Here is a 24,773-nt window from a genome sequence, read left to right as displayed (position 1 = left end):
GAGGCAACGAAGTTTCAGTTGATCGCTAGAGTTCGACCGTTAATGTGTGCTCGCTCGATCTGTGCTCCGTGTCGAAGATAACTGTAAATCCGCGACAAAGAAAGACGAAGTTTTACCTTGGACTAACCGAGAACAGAGAAACTAATCTATCTCTGGACTTCGCGATTGGCGTGTATCGTTGTTAATAGTGACTATCGCGGAAACCGAAGTGATCCGAAAATTCGCTGGTTAATATTCAAGATATTTCTTTTTCTCAAGGTGGATTTTAATCAGAAGTGTAAGTACGTCTAGCTCGCAACTAGAACCATTGACACCACTGCAAACTTGAAATTTCGTTTTGTAACCAAGTGTAACACTTCGCCGTATATTGCGGTTCTTTTCAACAGAGTCAGTGATTACTGATCGTCACTAGAATTACGTCCTAAGAGACGAGAAGACACTTCGAGAGATACCCAGAAGTGATTAGTGTGGTTGATGTCTCTGAAGAACGCAACTGTGGCCGACGATGGGAATGGTGCCTGAAGCTTTAGGGTGAAGTGTCACGTTAACATGCGCTAAGGTTCAGCAGAATGCCGAAAATTTTTCTAATCAAGAATCGATTGCATCAACAACAATTGAGACTATTAGAGGCACACCACGCCGGGAAGAATTCATCGACTAATGGTGCCGAACCTCTCAGTCTCATTGTGAATAAGCATCAGTGTAAGTAAACTTCCCTTATTTTAATTAGCTCCTCTTGATGCCGAGAAATGTGCAGCTTTTGTTTCAACTGAGAAACTAAATTAGCAAATTTTTAGCAAATTTTTAGCGAAATCGTTTTAGCAAATTTTATGTACAAAATTCGTCGAGTTAATAATGAAAGATACAAATTTTGAAAATAGAAACGAGTGCCAAAATATTTTTATCATGAATATATCTTTTTAATACATCACAGCTGCGACATTTCATAAAGTATCTATATATCTTCTATGCATTCCGAGTTATCAAGTTTTGTGACAGATCGATGTCTTTCTGGCAGAGATCGCGATGCAAATTTGGACGATGACCTCGCGAGAAATTATAACAATTTCTCCCTGTCGTGATGAATGTCGATCCGCTGAGAAGATTGCGAAGCCGGTTTCGGTAGTTCATTAAAATTCTCGGTTTTCTTCGACTTGGTTAGACTACTTTTTTACACTCGGCTCTCTCATGGAAAAAAAGAAGTGCGTGCCCGAGAATATTTTAGGGCAACCCCGCAGGTGCAAATGAGTTGGACGCACAGGTGCCGTTGCAATTTAGGAGTACGTTTGCAAATTTGATTTGCAACGCTATCATTATCTCGCATTTCGTATAACGCGTTATTGTTTCATCGTTAGTCATCTGCATCAACGTTCGAAAACTAACACTTTTTTCACTGTTTACAAGTTCATATCAATTATCAGTTTGTCTTTCCTTATCTAAAAGTTATTCAGCTTGATTAAATTTATGTACGAAATGGAATTTTCTTTCAGTAACATATAATTGCTGTATATCATATAATCAAACCAATAGTAATCATAAAAAATAATCCATCAGTTTAAAAAAGAAACTGAAGCTAAGATCCGATTATTATTATGGATTTCGTAGCGATCCTATCTCTGTTTTAACGCTTGTCAACTTACTCTTTGTAACAGTTATTACCAAAGAACGGTGTAATACGTAAACGACATGTACATTTATCGCGCATTGTACGCAATATCATTTCAACGAACTTTAAATTAAACAAGAAAATAAATTTTCACGGCGAAACTGCACATATACTAAAAGTGTTATTAAATCGCTCGAGCATTATTTCAAGCAAAACAAACCAATAATGTACACGTGTCACATTCGTAACTTTTACGTACTATATATATAGAATTTCGTGTTTTAAATATTTCAAGTGCGATATCGATATTGATTTCCAGTTATATAATTGATTGGAAGACAGGTTAATTGGCTTTTTAGCCTGGGGCGCCTATTCGGTAGCATAGCGCGAGATGATAGCCCGACGCGGTTCTTTTACAACGGTATAGTGAGTAGACAGACCGACGAAGTTGGTCCTAAACTGGTTTAGAAAAATGACTGGAACCGGTTCTTCTTTTTCGTCACTCCTTCTTTTTTCTCTCGCATCACGGACACGGTCGGTCGTTTCGAGAGCTGGATGTCGATGGCCTCGTATCGATTATCACGCGCCGCAGGTGCAAATTTACTTTCCGACGACGTTACTCATTAAGCAGCTCGTATATCAATTAAACGTACGAAACCCAGAACGCGTAAGTTTGCCATTCTCAAAGGAACAAAATAAGCGCAACTATACCTCGATAACCGAAAGGGATCCTAAGATCCTAGGAACTCGCTGTCAACAGAAACGCTTACTTGCGTTTCTCGATTATCACGCGATAAATCAGACGAAATTATTCGACGTTCATTAGCAATGACTGCTGTCCTTCGTGCAATTGTAAATTTGCTTACCGTACATTTGACGACATTAATTTCGCGAAATAACGCGAAATATCGACGAGATAACACCGACCGGTGTAGAGACGCGGACGCGCATTCAGTTAATCTGAAATTTGACTTAATTCGGCGCCGCTCGGTAAGAGTTCGATAACGATACATCGATTTTCTCTTTCAACTTTAATTCAATTGTGCCGTAAAAAATTCATTTTAATGCACTGCATATGGATCGCAAAACGTTGACTCAAAGATTTATCCTTGATAATGCGGAGCAATCGTTACACCTTCGAGCTGGCATCAATGTACCGTTAACAGCTAAAGATAAAGAGACCATTGAATATTAATACGGCTAAAGTCGTCGTACTTAGTAGATTTATTGCGTCTACCCGTTAGATGAGATTCAATGATTTATCAGAACGACAATCTGTGCTGGAATAGTCTGACGCGTTGACGTGACGATGAAAGCACTCGACGTGTATGCAAAACGCGTGCAGAGTTTTTCTAGACGTATCTTCATATTTACGCATCGCGCAGAGATTTCTATGCTCGACGAGCCACTTCCACGTTCGAGTCGGAGACTTCGATGCCCGCATACGCGGGACGTCACTATACTTTTCACGCGCTTCGTCGTAGCATAGTTTAACCGTATACTTAACATGCGTACGCTGACATATCATAGTTATCTCATTGATCGAATAATATTCATTCTATATCGATATACAAAATTCTTTTTAATTCGTATCCTTCAAATATAAAATCTGAAATTGGTTTCACATCAAAGTATAAGTAATATCCAAGGGAATGGTCCAAATAAAATTTCAAATAATTTTATCAAATATAATTTAAAACGACGTTGGTTTCTGTTTCTTTTGAGCTGTTACACGCGAATAGACGAAAGATATCGAATAAAATTTGCGTAATTGGCTGCAAAAAAAGGAACAGGTTCAAGCACGAAGGAAGCATTCATTGAGAACGTAGCTCTTTTTTACGCACGTTTCACTTATTACGGTTCAATTTGGTCACGCAGGCGTTACACGATATTACGCAACGCGTTACAATAAGAATTTTCAAGTTTCGCACGGTTCTCGCGCGAATTGCGCAACGTCGGAGCACGGGAACGCTCACGAGTCGATCGTCAATGTCTGTAATTCCACGACGGCCAAGGCGAGCTCCGCGTACCGGTGTTAGAATCTCGTGCCGGATCGATGGAGAGGGAGTGATAGAAGGACGTGGCCGGTTCGAAGTCGTAAATAGAAAAGCGACCGGGAAAAATCAAACTCTCACATTCCTTGAATCAGAATTCTTATCGAACGTTTTGCTGCTTGCGCTAAGATTTATCGTCGGTTGGGAAATGGACTATAAGCGAAATAGCGCTCACGAAGAATACAACTTATGAATGAGCAGTTGCATATTTAAAATTGATCCGAGTTCGATGATTTCTTCATTTCTTAGCAACACTTTGGATATATTCAGCGAAGAAAAATCTTTTGCTCTTTTCTCAAAACCACAATGAATGTTGCTTTATATGAACTGATTGTAAGACAAATAGTTTATATCATTGGATTTCATTCATTTTTCTTACTCGTTATGACGTTTTACTCATATAATAGGAGTTGTTTAGATTTAGGTAAATAAATTCAACCAGTAAAATCAAGCGATACGAATACCAGATCGGTTACTATTTCCTTGAAATAATCAACGTATATACGTATAAACAGAGTTCTACGGTATTAAGTTAATTTAGTTTGTTTCGTGTTAGTTCGAAAAGTCTCGAGTCAATACGTTAGATAGGTACAACTGCCGATTGTTTTATTCAGTTTAGAACACGCATCCTATTTAGATGTTAGCCGCAAACCGCGTCACAAGTTGCCGTACTATCACCGTGTGCGTGGAATGTGTTAAATTCGACGCGATGAATACGAATGCTGGCGACGAGCATAACAAAACATTGCCCTTAAAGTAGAATTGTAAATCGAAAGATATATCGGTATGATTTAACCAACTATCCGAAGGTCGGGGAACAGAGAACAATTTCGACGAAACGTATGAATTTTGTTTCACCAAACTGAACGAGATTCGCGAAATATACCATTTAAAATCGTGTCGCTTTCCAAAGTTGGCGTATGCAGAATGGTGTGCGACTAGACGAACGTACCAGTCAGAGGCGGCGTTCGGCTGTCGTTGACACGTAGGGTAATCGCGCACCTGTGCCAAAGACTAGTACACCAGGATGTGCAGTCATTGTGACGAATTACAATGCACTGCTCACGGTGTTCATCGTGCGTGCATTTCGAGGCACGCGCGTGTGCGTGTACTGGTATATGGGTATCAAAGGTACGGGTTTCCTCTAGCAATGGCAATGACAACCGGGTGAAAAACCTATCAGCTCTTCGCCTCTTTTAATTACTCGAAATACTACCATAATGTAGGCGTTCATTTCGTTCGTTTATTTCGATGAAAAACCTAAAATATCTCGTAAAGGACTGAAGCGTTATCGCGTACGTATATTTTAATTAATTGAAACCGGGTAACTGAATGACTAACAGAAATCATCGGAGGACAGCTAAATGATATTTTAAGAGGGGATGATTTAACGACGGAGGTAAGTGTCGCGATAAGGAACATCGGTTGGCTTTGAAACGACACAGCGTGGACCTGTGGTCGCGCGGAAAACAGGTTCAGCTCGTGGTCGAAAGCAGTGTAAGCAGGTAGAAGACAGAACGTGGCTACGTCGTCTGGTTGCACACACGCGCGACTCACCTGTTCACAGACGTTGCACGCACACTTAGCTACGGTCGCCGCACAGAAACAGCCGTATTAACGACTACCGTGCCGCGGAGGCTAATGGCGCAAGAGGGCCGTGACCGAAATTCTTTCGAAGCAAAGGGGCCAAGTGCAGAAAACGCTCAGCTCGATAAATCTGTTGCGACCGCCACGGAGTCCTTGCAAGAACGCGCGCTACCACCTCCTCTGATTTTCTCTTCGAGTTCGCGATCATTCTTCAACCATTTAGATAATGTTTAACTTCCTTGGAGGTTTATTTTTTTCTCAAGGCAGATGCACCGTTGCACCTGTAACCAGCCAGTTTCTCCAACACTTTCGTTTGTTTTCGATCTACGCGCAACGCTGTTTCTACTTTTTTTCTTTTCGTATTAAACGAATATCTTCTTCATCCCCTTTTTCTTTCTCTTCTTCTCTTTTCTTATTTTGCATGGCTGTTCGATGTCTTCCCTTTTTAAAAGGCTAAAACTGTTACGAATCAAAGATTCGGTTAATTTGAATCGGAACGATTGTTCGCTGCTAATATAACACTCGCTTTGAAGCAAGATACGAAACGATGAGAAACCGCAAAAAACAAGCAGGTGTATCGGTGAAAAAAATGGTGAGAGTTTCGGCTGAAGCGTGAATCTCTCTTTTTTCTCCGTTCATTTCCATCCACAATTGCAAAAAGCTCCACGAATCAGAGGAATCGGCTTGCATTCGCGACGCGTGTTATTACGCTCGGCGAACACTGTAATTGGGAAGCCGCGGCGCGGCGACTTGGTCGCGATCTGCCGACATCGTGAGCACACCAGCATACGTAACGTCTTATTCAAAGATCATTATTCTAGCTAATATTCGAGCTGATAAACATGAAACGACATGAATGAAAATGCAACAGCTAATATCCATGGTTTTCGAAGTTTTTCTGCCGCTCTACAAACTTTTAAGTAGCCATTCGCAAAGGAAAAGCTGAAGCAGGTATCATTAATCATCGTTGCAACTTCAATTACGGTTAATCTAAATTAGAAATCTAAGTGAATCTGATCACGAGATTTATCGCTTAATCGCCGTGTTATATGCATCTCTTGAATAGATTTAGAACGATTTCAGATCTTTTAAATCTTTTTCTTTTCGAATCTTTTCCAATTTCCTCGCAAGATATTCGAACAATCGATTATCCAGATCCTCTTAGAGCTGTTTCAAAAAAAAAAAAAGATGTTTCAACCAAGAATAAGTTTCGAAATTATTAAAAAAATCTATAAAAAAATATTTTGAACCGTCAATGTGTTCGCCGAATATTTTATGCAAAAATATTATATCCGATACGAAAGACGCGAAGTCTTCAGCATGGCTTCATTGCCTACGATTTTGCCATAATCATTGCTGAATAGTGACGGCAAGGAAAAAGGGGGGAAAATTTTCCGCGTTGGTGTTGGAACTACCGTCCGCGTTCGTTTAATCGTGTGCCAGTATCGTACCGGTTTTTCCTGCGCATTTCCTGCAGAATGCAACGAGAGGTGGAACGCGCCGATTACGTTTCCGTATGTGCAACGAATGTCAAGGCTCAGCGTAGGTTTCGAAAACACGTTCTACTCCGTTCTCCATCGTTCTGTGTTCGCTACGCTCATCACGCTCTAATCAATGGAAAATGACAAAAAGAAAAAGAAAAAAAGAGAAAAGAAACACGGTAGATAGGAGAAACACTTTAGGCTGTTTGTATCTGTAATTGTGATTTGCGGTATCGAATCTTTTCATTTTTTCAATGCACACAGAGTGCATTGTCGTTCGTAATATTGTGCTAAAAATTCCACTGTTCAAGCCTATAACATTGAGTAGAACTTTTTACCTATCTGAACCCGTTGGAATAAACAGCGTATATAGATAATAGAGATTCACCAATATCCCTCCTTGAGGATGATAAGAGTTTACGTTCAAACAACAATTCAATGGTCAGGAATTCGTTTAACCGTGCATTAGCGAAGATTTTGTTTCAATATAATAAAGTTTCGTTATATGAACATCACTTACTTGAATGAGCTTTTAGTATAACCGATTAAACGCGTTCGCTCTTGAATCCACCTACCCCAACATAAGCTTCTAGCAACGTGCACGAAAAATTGTAGATATCGTAGAGACTAGGTTAGACCCTAAGTTATAAACTCCATCGATATAAACTGCTTGTCTTACAAGTTATAAACGAAGTTTTACTCTCATTATTTTATTACTTAAATTACTGTAGTAGAATTCCAAGCATAACTTAACTGGACAACAAAGAAACTATGAAGTTTCTGGACGTCTATACAAACACTACATTCGTTGTAACCTTCGTCGAGCGTTGTACGATTCTAGGTCGAACTTTTATTTCATGTTTATATTTCGTACTTATCATTTTGTCAGTTCGCACGTGACGTATAACTGTTACGGTAAGATTGCCATGCCACGTTAAATATGCCGCCCGAACGATAAAAATTTTTCATCAAGATTATTCCAACTTCACCGGTCACATCGACAGCGCAATGCGTAGCGAGACCTCGGTGCTCTGTCGAAAGAATTGCCTGTGCGTCCAATAGTAGTTGCATTTCTCGTCGCAACTTTTCACCGAGCGACGAGAACGACCGCGGAAGATAGTCTGCCTTGATCTTCCGTTGTGCGCCTCTAGAAAGACGTTGTTCGCGAGAGAAGAGTCGCGTTAGAAGGAGGGAGGCCACGGTCGGAGAAGAATTAACGGACAACAGGAGGAGGGACAGCGTGCACGGTTCCATTACGTAAGGCAACCGTGTAGCTGCGTGTACAGTGTCACCTTGCTGTTCGCGATGCTTCGACCCACGCACAGTACCGCTACGCAAATGCTACGCAGATACGGTGCAGCTAGCAGCTAGCCTCCTCTGTCCACACCGACCCTCCTTCTTCGACTCTTCTTTTCATGTCTTGTCAGTTACCTCGCGAAGTTTAAGTCAACGGAACCGATTCTTTGCGGGGGATTAAGCACATAATATCGAAATAGACGCGCGTTCGATAAGGCGCTCCGTTCGTTGAAAAATAAGGGGCACGATCATTGATTTTGTTTTCAAAATGTTCAACTCTGAAACTTTAACGTTATTCAGTAGTATTTTCCTTTTCGTAGTTCAGCGTTTGTAAATATAACGATGCAGTTCGTTTCAAAGATATTTCGTAATGGCGTTCTTCTTTTTGAAACATCGAAACGTTTAACTTTGGAAAACTGACAATTATTTCATAAAATTTTCTCCGATATAATTCGAGTTTCGAGTATTATATACATATATATATATATATGCCATAAGAATTACACTAAGTTATCGATCTTCCTAATAGTTATTAGGAACACACATAGATTAATTGAGATCCAGACTTGTAAAATTATACGATGGAGGGAACAAGCGTGACAATAAAATACCATGACTTATACATAGTATATTGGACTTATTTGAATTGTATGAGTTTCTGGAAATTCTAGACGCTGCTCGCAATCTTGAAGCTGTCAACGTGACTTGGCTGACATTTCCACAACTCCACCATATATACATATATAAGACGTTAATAAATAATCAACATTTTTTTCCAGACTCTCCAAGCGTCGGATATACTGCATATAAAATTTGCTTATCTATCCACTCTTATTTATTTAGCTGATCTATCACCGACACGTTCTTTGAACAATTGTCAGACAACGCGGGCATTTTTCGAGAAGAATTTTTAAACAAGGAGCTCCATCTTCAAGTTGCCGCTTTTTTTTTGCAGGTCCACTTTAACTAATTGGGAGTCCAGTTTCCGGGCCACCGGACTACGAATATTAGATTTAACACATTTTTCTTACATATTTTAGGTGCAAATACTTTGCAAAGCCAGTTAATACGATTTTAATGAGTAACATCGTTTAACTTTAAACGATGCGCCAGAAAGACTTTCAAAATAGGATCTTCTTAATGATACGACTCGTGATTCATAAAATATGCAGAGCTTCCATAATTAACACAAATCCCTGTGTACATTTTTATGGGCTCTGCAATTATTACGAATAAATTATTGCATTTTATAATTATAATAATAATTAATTATAATAATAATTAATCCCTTGTGGACGAGTGTCGGCATATAGCCGCTCGTATCTGTTCACAGTTCCGAGTACTTATTTTGAGGTGTCTGGCGTACTTCTATTTTTCTGAGCGATAATCTTATGCGTATTTACACATGGATATAGTAAACTAAACCGTAATAACTTTTTGATGAAAGAAAACTATAGATCTTTAGAAATCTTATCTTCCGTTTAACGTAAACTCGCGATGTAGGATGATGGTCGAGTCAGGCCGAACTTCAGTCTTTCAATGGCATTACCAGACAAATCAGCAAGCTTTTTACATATTTTATATATTTTTTATAATACCTTATACACGATGCCTAAAAAATCCAGAAAGCACATGTTCGATAATGATAATACAAATATTATTTTGAACCTGACATAGAACACGACGACAGTGCTTCAGACAGTGAAAACGAACTCCGTTCAACAAGAATACACAACAGAAATAGTGACAGTAATGAACTAAATTTTGAAGAAAATAATACAAGTTTCGACAATGAATAATGCAATCATTCAGCGTATATATTTTCTCAACTGCGCACGCCAGTACCTCCACAGCGACGCTCGCTCGTCGAGCTGACCCGTCCGCAAAGGATTAAAAACGATACACGCTTTATCCCTCGATCGTCGTGATAATCAACCGACATTGATTCGATGCAAGTATCGCATCGGAACAATTATTATTGGCGACGCGCATTCTTGCAGGAATCATGCCTTATTGTTTGCGTACGTGTGTTGAGCATGAGTTTACTGCCGAGTTTGCGCTTCGCGTCTGGATCTGATTCTTCCATTTGATTTTTCCCCCATTTTAATCCCCCATTTTAATCCCCCATAAGCATAACCTGGATTTTTGAATTTATGTAATTGTGATAGTCCTAGTTATAGTTATCTGACGTGAGCAATTACTGTTATTTGTGGTACCTTTGATCAAATTCTCTATCTTTCGATATATATATATATATGTCACATGTCAAGCTTTATATTATGTATGCATTATTTATATTATATTATGTATACATGTATGTATATGTTATATTATATTATGTATACATATTACAAAGGTTGCTATTTACAAGTTAAAATAGCCGAACCATGATGTACATGTTACTTTTTACTGAATAAATTTGATTTTGATCAAATCACACAGGAGCGAGCATCAAAATTACAAGCGCAAAAATTATTTTCCCCGAAGAAAGAAGTAAAACGATTTCATCGAACGCTCTCCTTCCCTCAATTAAAATTCCAAAAGGTGGGGCAACCAGCTACTCTCGTTAAGGTTCAAAAGACGACGCGTCGCGAGTTCGAATCCTCGGTATGGAGCTCAGCATTTTGAAAGGGCGGAGAAACCCAAAATTTCTCTAAAAATACCAAAACACACTACAAATTTTATAGCAGTGCAGAGAAACTAATCTACTAACTAGTTTCGAATGTGAAAATAGATCGGCTCGAAGTAGTGGGACAATGGGAAAGTAATTACTTCTGGTTCACCGCAGTAGTCAGATTCACGACCGATAAAGCGAATCTAGCAGTCGTTCCAAACGAGCCGCGGAGTAATGCAAAATTTGCACTGTGAATTGATTACAAATCTTTAATGGTACGCTTTCGAGACACAAACGCACCAGTTAGTTGGAATGGCTGGAAAGTACCGAAGCGAGAGATCAGTCAGTGAAAGACAAAATTGGCGCATTGTTTGGGACGTCTGTGTATTCGCGTGAACGCGAATAAACGATGGCGTGTAAGCGGTGAAGGTTCGTAGCACCGCGGGTAGCCAAAAGGAAAGGAAAGGAAAAACTGAAGAAAAAAAAGGATTTAAGGGAGTGGTCGGGGCGTAAGTAGGTCGACTAAGTCGAGGTGTTCGATCGAGCAGACAACAACGAGCCACGAAGCTGCCGCCAGACCAATGGCTGACAAGACAGAAGCTTCTCCCGCCAGAATATCCAATCTGCCTCTTTTTCTCTCTGATCATGAACTTCGTGTTCGTATGATTCCTATAGGGTTTCGACGAAGAACAGTCGTTCTCTTCCTCTTCAGATCTTAAATCTATATATACATAGATGTTGTAGAGTTTTTCTATGCAATCCTCGTAATGTTGCGATCAATGATAATGTGATATATAGATATTGTCGACGATAGAAGGGATCGCTGCAGGAATATAATAATTTCATCTCCTAGTCATTGTTCTTCTTGTTATTCCAATTTGATATAAATTCTTCAATATTAGTAGTAACATCTGCATTTTCGATCATGAAATCTATTTACTTCTGTTCGTCTACGATAAATATTATTGAAACGTTGGAGCCATCTCTTCGTTACCCCAAGCCTTTCAATCGGAAAAAGATGAAATAGCTTTACGCTTGCGTCGTTTTTTAAGAGAAAACTACACAGTCCTGTTTCGTCGTATTTCGAACGTAGGCTACGGTTTAAAGACACGATGCAACTACTAACGCTCAAGACGTTGTATTTTTCGCTACGACAGCGCGAACCGAAGAACTAAAATGCGAGTCATTAAAAGGTGATAGATAAACGACCGGAGGAAAAAAGCAAACGCGACGTCATTGCGTTCGTCATCGGAGACTCTTCAACCCGTTACTTTTTAACGTTGAGCACCGTGAGGCTCGGTCGAACGTTCTTGCTCGCCTTGGACCATATCTTTATAGCGATCGAGTTCGCGGAGCCTCATTTAAAATGGAACTGTCTATGCGGTGCGCTGGCTCAAGCTAAAGCATTATTATCATAGTATCTCTGTTGTATCTTCTGGCTTCTGTAACGAGGAAAACCCGTCAACTACGCGACAAAATCACCAGCGGGACGGAAATCGGAATTTATAGTAGGAGATTAAGCGACGATATCGTAAACCGCGCGGGTCCGCGCGCGATGCCGTTTACAATGACGCATACTCAATGTCACGCGATCTCCTAACGTTGATTTCAACTTTTCTACGATACACTTGCTCCTCGTTGACTGTCGCTTCGTCTTCTTCGTGACACAGCCATCTCTGATGACAGTAGCGACATCGGTCGTAATCCAGTACTTTCGTGAGATTTAGCCCAGAAGTTTCCTATAATTGAGAGATTAAAAGGGAAGAAAGACGAATCAATGGTGATTAGGTCGGTTTTGATCTTCGCGATTATAAATGTGATTTATTTCTCGCGGAAATGATAGAATCTATAAAATCCAAAGGATCTTTTCTGTCTGTGATAAAACTCGAGAAGTGCTCGTTTCAATGTTGTAACCTGTTACATCGTTTACTAATGTATTATTTGACACGTACCACAACGCTACCTTGTACAAGCTACACGACGAAATAATCACTCTGTGATAGAACAAGCACGACGCGGGTTTCGCGTTAGATCTCGATCGTTTAAAATTAGATACTTGCATAGATTCGTGCGACTTTATCATACTTACATGGTAGAGAGACATATAGAGAACGTTAGTTTAATATAGAACGAACGTTACGAGGGTGTTGCGTACGGTCAAGGCTTGAACAGCTATCAGATCTTTCTCGTTCACCGAGAGACCGTTCGGTCTTTCAAGACTCCTAACCGGTCAGGCCTCCCCCCCCCCCACTCATTCTCTCTCTCTTTCTCCCTCCCCCTCTCTCCCTCTCTCTCTTCCTTTCTCTCTCTCTCCCTCCCTCTCTTTCTTCGATCTTCGACTCTCGATAAGGATTCGAGGCGACTGAATCCTCGGTACAGCTAAATTGCTCGAAAACTCACAACGCGGACAATCGAATGGGCATCGCTAGTCTCTCGGCAGGGAGCTGCTCGTTCCTGCCGAAGCAGACTCGAAGTACCGGTTCTTGTTTCTTCTTCTCGCTCTCTCGTGGCCTCCCTTTCTTCTTCTCTGTCCAGACGGAAGAGTAGAAGGAGGGATAGAGAATTCCTTGGAGGAGGGAAGACGCGACTGGAAGAAAAAGATCGGTACGCCGGTCACGAAGCTCGCGCAGGTATTTATAGCACGGCCCCGGACCTGTTCGAGGGATTTGGTCGGAGGATCTCACGTACACGGGCCGATTCTGTTTGAAGGTTGCTCAACCGCGAACAGAACCCGCCATTTTGGTTCCTCTCTACCGCGGACCCGTTGTTACCTTCGACTTGGAGGTGTGACGCAACCGCTTGCGTAAAGACGCGTCGTTAGAAGCATTCTCTAAACGTTTGACCCACCGTCTCTATAGAACCATGAAATCTCCGCTCGTAGAAACGCGTTTCGCCCCAGGGACGGAGCTGTCGCGATCGCTGCTGGTAGCGCTGGAACGAAGGACGTTCGAAATCCTAATGATGATGACAGGTGCCATGTACTATATGGAAATATCGAAGATCGGTTCTGATTGAGTCTATTAGTATTTATTGCCTTGATATTCTTTAGTGGTTAAAGAAGTGACGAATCAAATAGCAATGAAAATTGAAATTGCTAGCGAAACGAGAGTTCCTTTGCCGAGTTTTTTTTCCTGAAATCCTCACCTATTACGAGATACGTAGATAGCTCTTCGGTTATATTTCGATTCGGTCGTGGTATTTCAGTTTTTAAATCGTCCATTTCATTTCGTATTTAATTAACTTCTAACTTTGTTCTCCGCCGTGTTACATTTCTGCGATATGAAAAGATACAACGAGATTTGTATTATAATAAAGTCAAAGTACGCGCGGATAGATCATTTTCTGAAAAATAGCGGTAGATTGACTCACATCACTACGATTGTCAGTCGTAAGCAAGAAGAAACTTTTTCCGTGTTCGAATCGATAGTCGAAAGCGCGATCAAAGTTAAAAAAAAAACGCAGAGTGGAAAAGGCTTTCTTCGTCGCTGGCCCCATATAGACGGCGCGCACGTGCTCACAAAAAGTAGCGTGTCCTCGCGACTGGTTTCCTGGTTTCCGCTCGAATGGCTTCGTCGGCCGACACGATGTCCTCGTGCTCCATTCGCGAAACACAGTCGGTGTCAAAGTCAAGAGAACGCAGACCCAAGCGTATCCCGGTAATAGAGAGAAATTACGAATGCGACTCTACGGCCAGATGCCTCAGCCCCGGCCCGACCGATCAAGCGATCCGAGACTGCGTGTAATTGCCTCTCAGACTGTCCTTGAAGGGCGCTCCTCCTGTTCGCGTCTGTCCGCCGTAAATATCATTGTCGAACGATGGAAAGTTGCACGCCGTTGCAATCGCGTAGCTTACTCGCTTTACTTGTACTCGCAAGGTTATCGTTATTTTATATTCAAGAGCGTCGTTCGATCGGGTAACGCGTGTAGCTGTAACGTTAGCTTGAACAAGATAGCGTATGTGGAAAAGATAACCGTAAGGCGAAATAGATTGTCGACGTTGGTAGAAATAGCGTAAGCCAGTAAATTTCGAATCGGTCGACTTTCAACGTCGATCGTAGTCTTACCAATTGCTATGTAAACTTTGTAAGTGATACGGAAGACGTATTGCAAATAAATTGTGGTGTGCTTCTCTCTTCGCACGTTTCTCTTCAACCATTGAATTTTTCCAATCTTTTCTCGTACAATTTTTCGTACAGTTCATTCTTTCTTCGTATCTTTTATGAGGCAATTTAACACGTTGACGCCGTGACCGATATTCAGGGTTTTCTCTGTGAGGCGGCGCCCGAATGCGCGGTCTGCTTCGTGGGGCGGTGCAGTGTCAGATTAGACTGTTCAACACGATCGCAATTTTTCAACTTTGACCTCAATTTATAGCAAAATTACAAAAGCTATACGATTCCTGTTGGATTCAATGAATTCCGTGGACTTCAACTAATACATTGATATACAATAGTTTGGCAATATCAATTTGCATATATCTGTAAATGTTGAGTATAGCTGACGGGACCAACTTTGACTCTAATTGTGGAATACTCTTTTCGATTTTTCTCAAAAATTAGAGCTCTGATGCGAATTCTAACCATCACACGCAATTCTGTGAACATTTTTCTATAAGAAACGTACATAGCGCGAATCAAAAAATTTTTCAATTCCGTACAGGAAAAAAAATAGACATGCATGTTCGTCGGAGGACGACGGCGCGCGTAAGGAATATGCACTATGAAAATAGTGTTAGGTTAGATTAAATTTTTAAAATGAACTGATAAAAGACCAGTATATATGCTAGCTATTTTCAAAAATCACAGGTGTGTTATTGTTCAGGGGAAAAAATTATTGATCACCTTTTAAGTTTAGTGAATCCCCACAGAGAAGAAATGCCAAGTGAAAATAAAGTACTGCCCAAAAATCATTCACATTTTCTGCAGTCGTACCAAGGGTCCGCGAGTAAAACGAGACGGCGGTGTAAACAATGTTATAAACGCATTTCTAGAGTAAAAGGTAGAGAGTATGCCGCGAATAAAAATTTTGTACTACCTATTTTGTGAAATGCAAGTGTAATCCACCGTGATGCACATCGCCTCACGAAACAGATTTATGTGACCCACCGGCGATGCACGCCGTCTCGTGGGACAGGCTCGTGTGACCCATCGGTGATACACGCTGGCATCAACGTATTAAACGGTTGATAGGATCTAACGCCCGTCACCGTTCATGGGAGAAGCGGCTTTTCGAATGAATTCTAATGGTAGCTTGGGTTTAATCGTGTGCGAAACAACGTTGCTGCTCGAGGACGAATTACGAGGCGGTGCGTGAAGGACGCACGGAAAGAGAGTATAGCATACGGTACCTACGAACCCCCTCAAGGCTGCTCGTAAATTCAACCATCCTGACTCTACGACGAGAGCCCATATTATAACCGTATGCTCATTACTTATTCCAGACGCATCAAGCATTAAAATTTTGTCTGAGTCGAACTAAATTTGCGAATTTTAATCATCGAACAGTTTTCTCACCCAACGACGATCGACCTACTGCAAATGAATTTGTTAAGAATGTTTAAAACAAAAAAAATCGGCTTTTAGAGCTACAGCTTCATATCAACTTATCTTTTTTTGCCTTTTTTGATTCATCCAATCGTGATGATGCATCTAAATATTCCCAGAATAATCCAATAATTCAAACACGGGAATATTATGTAAACATAAGAATATTGAATTCAACGATACAGATCGCGAGAAAACAGACGATGATCGAGCAACGACCCCGGAATCGTTACGCAGCAGCAGTCCAGCTTCTTCTCCGCCGCCACAATGGCAATCGAGCACTCCAACCGATACACCGCCGCGTCGATTCATCTCGAGTATTCTCGGCGGAGACGTACCATACGGGAGCAGAGGACACGTACTGACTAGGGCGGAACGTAAGGAATATAGCAGCCCACCGATCGTTCCCTCCTCTAGCGATGCTACTCAATTTCTCTCGAAATCTGAGAAGCTGGTGCTACCCAGACCTGACACTCCTCCAAAAACGCCAAGAGTCGAACCACCGACTAGAGTGTCAGTCATTCAGAGGGTGCCTTCACAAAGTCAGTCAACGTCTAGGAGGGAGGATAAGGTTGAAGTGCCACAAGTTCACGAACCGGAACAGGTATCTTCATCATGTTTCACCGGGACTCCTTGATCTGAATTTCTAGTCGCTTGAATTTTGTCCATACTACCTTGTTATACCTGCGTTAACAAATATGCTCCTCTCTACTCTTTATTTTAAGGTTTCTCAATTTTAACGATTTCATTTCCATGGTGTTATGTGTATAATAGTGTGAACTATGTTGTATCTCAAAAATAGTCAACTTTCAGTGGTACCAGGAAAATTATGGCAGTCAGCACATGTATAACGATCTTTCCATATTCAGAAAAAAATACAAAAAAAATATCATAACTCGACCGAAAATAACTAAAACAATGTAGAAGGTGTTGGTTGTGTGCATTCTTAAATCATTACTCACTTGTTATTCATCTCACGTCTATTTATCTCACGCATACATGTACTAATTAATTCTGGTGTAACCACCTGCGAAAATCTATCATGACAAATAACACAGAGGACTTATTTTTGCAGGAACAGCCAATCGATTACGCCGTGCCGAAGAGAAAGGAAGAGGACGAGGAGCGAGGTCGCGAAGGTGCAAAAGTATCGCGCGCGATTGGTAATTCAATTGCCAGGCCTCTTCTAGCCATGAGATTATCTGGTCCTCAGGTAGTTCACGCAGCAGCAGGTCACGGAAGATCATCAACTTCCGGTGGCAGCGGGAGTTCTGGTTCTAACAACGGGTCTAGCAACTCCGGTAGCTCCTCTTCTTCGAATTCAGGCGGAAGTGGTAGCTACTGCGGAGGCGGGGCAGTCACAGGTGGTAGTGGAGGCGGTGGAGCTGTAGGCGGAGGCGCTGGAGGTGGAATGAATCCTGGTGGAAACGGTCGCGGAAATTACGGGCCGAGTTCGCCACCCACTGGCTCTTTACCTCCCTTCTATGAGTCCCTCAAGGGCGGGAATAATCTGGCAAATTTCGCAAATCAGTACAACAGTACTCAAGGTATGATAGCTAATAATGGCTACAAAAGATATCTGGATAAGTGCTATTGTATTTATTATATATTTACATACTGATTAATTAGTAATATTTTGTATAATGTATAATAATATATAAAACTGTATAATATATAAACTATCTAAAACGAAATATTCGTTCCTTATGTATAATAACTAGTAGATGATATAAATATAAATCTTCCCTTAGGTATAATTTCTTTAGTTGTATTCATAAAATTATGAATACACAAATATTCGCAATGTATTACTAATCTATAAATATGCTATACTATACCATAAGTCAATTACTAATATATGAATAAAATGTTTGTCTCAGGAAACGGGTATTTGACACCATCACCGGCGGTAGGAATGGACTGCGACGCAGGACAGCAAGACATAAACTCGCAGCATTCTCAATATAATGCTCAAGAGGGCAAGCAATATTCTCTTCTGCAGAATGTGTGCGCATCTTATGGTTTGACACTGAAGGAGGAGGAAGATCTATCCGCATACAAGATACAAACAAACGATTTGCTATCGGGACATTATGGCGCCTATGATATGACCGACACAGGAATGATGGTAGACATGGTGACGGGCACCGTTGTAGATCCTCTTCAGTTCACCGCTACCTTGACCTTCAACTCACCCTCGGATCATACCGCTCTTCTTGAGAGTCTGAGCGATGCTGCCGATTTATTTTTACCGAGGCTACCAGCTGAGGATGGTAGCAACGATCTTCTGGAAGAATCTTTGCACTCGCCAGCTTCGGCTGAAAGTGGAATCGGCCAGGACGGCGGGCAAATGACCACTCCCGTAGAACCGAGCGTCGATCCTTTCCCAGAGCACAGCATGGCCTTAACCAGAGGCTTCGACACGTCGAGGTAAGTACTCGTGAACAATCCTTTACTCGGAATCGAGCTGCTTTCGATGTTCGCACGCGATACGCCTCTCTAACGTTTGTGAATGTCACGTGTTCTGTTGCATTGGAAATCGAGACTGCTCTTTGAACTGGACATTGAATCGTAAGAGAAAGCTGTAAAATTCGCTTTATTAAAAAGGATTCCGAGGAACCAAATGAGATGCGCTCGAAAGTTGTTCGTCGACCGTCGTAAAATAATACAAACAAACAACCATCTCTGTTCAGGAGCAGCTACACAGCAGTTCCTCAACATTTCAGTTCGAAATTAGGGCTGACCTACGCTACAGCAGAGTCAAGTTATCAGCCCATCGCCAAGGAACGCCCAGAGCTCGCGCTTCACATTAATCAGAACCCCCAACACCACCCGGAACCGCAGTTGCAACAGCTACAGATACAGGTGCAGTTGCAACAACACCAACAGCACCAACACCAGCACCAGCACCAGCAGCACCAACAGCATCAGCAGCAGCAACCGCCGCCGCAGCAGCAGCAGCAACCGCCGCCGCAGCAGCAGCAACACCAAGGACTGTTGAGTCCAGGATTAAGTTTTACCGGTAGCGGTTAGTGTTTATATCGCCTCTTTCCCTTCGTAAAACAGCTTGTACAAATATCCTATAGTAAAAGAACCTATATCAACTGTAACCATAGCTTTACTGTAATGTATTTAAGGATAAAGTTAACCATTTAATACTATTGATGTTAGGTTTGGAATTAGATTCTGCTAGTAGCGTTGGTGGAAGCTTACCAAGCCCAGGAGCTGCTAGCTGTTCTTTGGACGCCGCCTCGACCAGCACATCGCCATCCTGTGCTCTGATGGAACACGCACCAAGCCCGACGGCTGCGGTGTCCTCTGCGTCAATAAATACCGTACAACCAACTGGCCCTGTCGGAGAACCACCACTGACGCAACGGGTCGGTGTACTACAGCAAAGGGTAAGCACCCGAAATTGATCCAGGCAAAAGCATACTTCTCGTCTACGAACTTGAATACGGCTAAGAGTATCTGTGTGGCATTGTTGATGGATCTGAAAGCCCGCCTTTTCTTCCTCTCCTTTCTCTCCTTACTGTCCTTTGTCTCTTCTTATATTTCAGCTTTCTTGCTTCTTTCTTTCTTCTCCTTTTTGCTACTCCCTTCTTTCTTTTCTTCCTCCTTGCTTCCTTCTTTCTTCTCTTCCTCCTTGCTTCCTTCTTTCTTCTCTTTCTTGGAGTCGACCACATATATTTACATTAAATGTTACATTAAATGTGCTTGAAAAGATATGATTTTATAATAAACGCAGGACGCTATTCTATGAAAACTAGCAAGGAACAGACCTATGCCTGTATGTTCCGAAATGCTTAAACACTGCCATATAAATGATTAAAAGCTTCCAAACGATACTTATTTGTAGAATATTTGGCTTCGATCAATTCAAACGCATCAAAGTTTGCTCGATAGCACAATTATGCAATGCCAATCAAATAGAGTGCTTCATCCATTACCGATTGAGTTACAAAATAATAGATTAGATGGGTTAATACATAAAGCTAATCGTGATTTTGTTACAGCTTGGCCTTCCTGGTGACTGCCAATTGGAGTTCGTAAACGGTGGCCACGGAATTAAGAATCCTCTGGCGATCGAGGGTCAGAGACAGGCTGCGGCTACTCGCGAGGAAGAGAGAGCAGCTCGACCTCCGCCTGGCAAGGTAAACGTCATTCTTTGATGTTTTTCTTCACCATATATCGCATATTTTATTAAGATTTGCATTCCTCAGGCAGTAGATTTAGTGCTTTACACACCTAGATCCCAGTTTCTGATTACCGTTCCAGTTTTGTCGTTGTTACATATTTCATGCGGTTGATATGTACCTCGCAACATGAAGAATGACACGAAGAATATTTTTAATAAATGAAGAAAATTCGTTGATTTTCAGGATGACGATCCAAATCGTTTCACGTGCCGCGTGTGCACCAAGAATTTCAGCTTGCAAAGACTGTTGAATCGCCACATGAAATGCCACAGCGACGTAAAACGTTATTTATGCACATTCTGTGGCAAGGGTTTCAATGACACGTTCGATTTGAAGAGGCACACCAGGACACACACCGGTGTTCGTCCGTACAAGTGTAATCTCTGCGAAAAGAGCTTCACGCAGAGGTGCTCTCTGGAAAGTCACTGCCTTAAGGTTCACGGTGTTCAACATCAATACGCATATAAGGAACGTCGCACAAAGGTAAGGTTCAAAATTCAATCAACATACAACAATATTTTCTATCTTTTTTTAAGTCACGACGGTCTTGTATAATAGTAAATCACTTGACATAATTATAAAACAATAGCTTCTCTTGACGTTATCTAATAGAGAAACGCGTGGTTGAATTTGCAATAAAAATATATATCGAAATAAGTATAAGTATAAATAACTTATTTAAGTTATTTAATTTATAAATAAGTATAAATAATGTATTTATACTTATAAATACTATAATACTTTATATACTTTATACTTATAAATACTATAATACTATATATACTTTATACTTACAAATAACTTAAATAACTTATTTATACTTATAAATATAGGTATAGTGTATGCTGATTCAGATCCTTACTCTAGCAGTGTTAAATTACACTTGAGAGTGATAGGGAGTACTTTGATACATTTACAGCAAAGGATATTACCAACAGAATTAACCTTGATGTGTAAATGTAGCTGAAAGTTACAAGAGGCAGCAGTAATAATCTACTTATAGCACTTTTGTTTCTAGACCTTGTAACCCAAAATAACATTCATATTCATAGGCACGATAATATAGACCTTTCCTTCATTTGATATTTTTTCTTTTTTTTTTGCTTCATTAATTCTATTTTCTTCGTAACGAGTATATAAAAGAAAAGATGTAGAGTTTTCCTAGAAGTAATTACAATCAACAGTTTTGAAAGTTCTGCAATTTATATAGCTTGAGCTTTTATCAAAGAAAATAACCAGAAACACATAAGAAAGCGGCGATATAACACCAATTTCTGGATATAAGATTGTAAGATTAAATGGATATTAATTAATGCCTTTATTTCTGTTCGTTTCATTCAGGTGTACGTATGCGAAGAATGTGGGCATACAACACAGGAGCCAGAAGTCCATTACCTACATCTGAAAGACAAACACCCATACAGCCCAGCTTTGTTGAAGTTCTATGATAAGCGACATTTCAAATTTACCAACAGCAATTTTGCCAACATGTTGCTCCAGGTGCGCAAATAGACTCCAATAATACCGTCGTATAAATAAATAATAGAATAATATAAATATAAATAATAGAAAAAGAAACAATCATAAGAGGTAACGAGAACGTGATCGGTAATCGTTTGATTTTGTACCGTGTGTTTCTCCGTTCCTTGGTAGACAAAAAAAAGAAACAACGTTTAAAATTACGAAGTTAGTTAGATAGGCAGGGGAGGGTGGGTAGAAATACAAAGTTGATCGAAATAGCAAACGATAATAAATTCATAAGAGATAGAACAAAAGGATATATGTTTATATATAAATATATGTATAGATAAATATAAAAAGATGATGTGTAGGGTACGTGAAGAGAGACGAGGAAAAAGAAATCTGTTATTCGAACAAAAAGAATAGCAGAAGCAAGAACACGAAATTGTTCTTCGTCATGTAACTCTTCAGGGTGGCCTGTTGCAACGGGACTCACGGAATACGGACAGCTGCGTAAAATCAGCCTCGAAAAGCCTCGAAGCACCTCTTCAACGTGCCACGACATTGTTGCACCTGAGTCGGGCTTCCAGCTTGTGATGATGACTACAAAGACAGCGAGAAGACAAACAAGAGGAAAAAGAAACGGAGGAAAGAAGAACGAAGAGGAAGGCTGACTACGATTTTTTAGCTACTCAACTGGAAGGCCATCAAACGCATCTTGAAATAAACGTCGCGCGAAAAGTACCTGCAGATGGCCCCCTTAAGCGGTGATACACGACGGCGTCGAGGGCCGATGACGATCAGATTAATCGCGAGAATCACGTGAATCTCATAATTATCCACGAGATTTGTACTGACCCGTGAATCCCAGAGCATAGGCATAAAAAAATAAAAAGAAAGAAAGTATATTTGCATACACAGTATTGCCTTATTGAGTACACGATAACTGACGCATAAGGTTTCATCAAACACGTATAGGTAGATATATAATATATGTATATGTATAGACTATGATATTTAGGTTACAAAAAAAGACGAAAGTCAAAGTTGCGAAGAAAAAAAAAAATTATACCCAAAGACTCGGATCGAACGTTTCAGGAATGATGACCATTTCTTCTCGTCGACAAGATTTCCTTACCGCGAGATGGGATTACGCGGTCCTTTTTAGAACGTTTTTTTTCCTTTAGCAATACACGGCAAGTTACGTTGCTTTCCGACTTAGAGGGTAAACAATTACGTAGAAGTATCTGACATTTGCACGAGACCTGTGTCAGGTATTTCTCAAATTTTCGTTACACCGAGATAACGATACATATTTTGGTAAACATATCGTGTCTTGAGATAATTGTTCTTATTTCCAATCGTTGCGTTTCGACTAAGGCATTTCGGAGAAAAGGGGAATGCAAAAAGAAATTTTTTGTTTGTTCTTTTCTTTTAAATAATAGACGCCTATCGGTACGCGCTTTGGGAAATCTGTGATATAATAACAATTTTACTCATTCCTCCGCGCACAAGATTTCGCTTATTGCACCTTGGTTCTTCTATGGGACGAGCACTGTCATAGTAAAGTGAGATTACACGATATACATATACACAATTCTTCACGGTGTTTTCTGTATACAGAAAATCCCCTTCTTCTATTTATTTTCTGATTTCAATCGTTAACATTCTTTTTTATTTTAAATTCGATATAATTCATTTTATATATCAAATTTTTTTATATGTCAAAGGTTTTATTACTTTTAATTTCTTAGTAAAATTAATATATTGACAAACGCCAAAAAGGCAGTGCATATACAGACAAACATAATGGGGTTTCGTGCAATTCTATGGTGGTAGGTTATATGATTACTTAGGCGATACATGTATAACAGCGTACGAATCTGTTCGCGATACGATTTATCGATAAAGTAACAATCCGAGTCATCATCGAGGCACTTATACATAATTTCGCGAAAGCTTAAATCCAGGTTGTGCAAATAGGAAGATCTGCTGGTAGCAAACCGAATTGTACTCCGCGAAACGGGTATATACACTTTTAGAAACACCAATTGGATTCTGACTAAACTGCACAATCGATATAATGTTCTTATAAATCTTAATCTATCATATTTTGCCGTTAAACAAATCAATCTTTCGAAATCTAAATCGATTTTAAAATCTAAAAACCGTTTAAAATCCTCGAGATCTTATCGTTGCTTTATTGAGATGTTATTTGAATATTGGGATATATACATACTAGGACATATTGCGGTTCAATTACATCACTTATTCATTTCTTTTCACTCAGGCAAAGCAACAATATAAGAGCTGAAATAAATACAATGAACAACACGTTTCGAAACGTACATTTAAGTTGTGATATTTTCCTTCGAATACAGATAAGTTTCCAGCAAATTCACAAAGTGTAAATAGTGTTCACATGCAGATAATTGTTAGAGTATTTTCAACATTGTTTATCATTTTATAGTATATCGTGCGGATGAATAGCGTAACTATTGTATATAGCAAATATTAATTAGGTTGCACGAAACGGAAACAGTCTTAAACCTTTGATTATCTGGTACCTTTTTTTTTTTGTATCGATAATGTATACTATTTTCGCTATATTATATCTTGACAATACTCGGGAATTATAGTACTTCTCGTGGTAATCTATTAATTATAACTAATACTATTTTATTTCTAATATTATTGTATTTTAATTTTAATATAATATTATTATATAATTATTATTATATAAGTATTAATAAATATTATTATTTCTATTATGATTATTTAATTTACATCCAGTATTGTTCAAAACTAGCATTAAGATATTGCTACTATCATTATTAATACAAATCTCCATTTTATACCCACTATCATTTGCACTAATATTCACCAATAGTTATTTATCTTGATCTTTCAAGACGCGTCAGGACACTCTATC

The 24,773-nt window shown here is 40.0% G+C and overlaps 1 protein-coding gene across 6 annotated transcripts; it reads left to right on the top strand.

Annotated features, from left to right (window-relative positions):
• On the top strand, nucleotides 1–24,609 carry LOC117159197 (uncharacterized). 6 transcript variants are annotated; one of them, XM_033338809.2, is made up of 11 exons: nucleotides 5–277; nucleotides 387–702; nucleotides 16,367–16,785; nucleotides 17,257–17,728; nucleotides 18,062–18,611; nucleotides 18,875–19,209; nucleotides 19,353–19,582; nucleotides 20,198–20,335; nucleotides 20,564–20,863; nucleotides 21,722–21,880; nucleotides 22,313–24,609. In XM_033338809.2, exons 2-11 carry the CDS (start codon nucleotides 570–572, stop codon nucleotides 22,436–22,438), a joined length of 2,862 nt encoding a protein of 953 aa, XP_033194700.2. In that variant the 5' UTR covers nucleotides 5–277; nucleotides 387–569; the 3' UTR covers nucleotides 22,439–24,609. The 6 variants fall into 6 exon arrangements, with proteins under 6 accessions (XP_076478245.1, XP_076478246.1, XP_076478247.1 ...); XM_076622130.1 differs by having other exon boundaries at nucleotides 1–702; nucleotides 18,875–19,203; XM_076622131.1 differs by having other exon boundaries at nucleotides 1–702; nucleotides 19,353–19,561.
• The last annotated feature ends 164 nt before the right edge of the window (nucleotides 24,610–24,773 follow it).

Source organism: Bombus vancouverensis, chromosome 10 (genome assembly GCF_051014615.1).
Source record: "Bombus vancouverensis nearcticus chromosome 10, iyBomVanc1_principal, whole genome shotgun sequence".
Classification (NCBI taxonomy): Eukaryota; Metazoa; Arthropoda; class Insecta; order Hymenoptera; family Apidae; genus Bombus; species Bombus vancouverensis.
The sequence above is the reverse complement of the archived record's forward strand: the minus strand, read 5'-3'. Positions and strand labels throughout refer to the sequence as shown.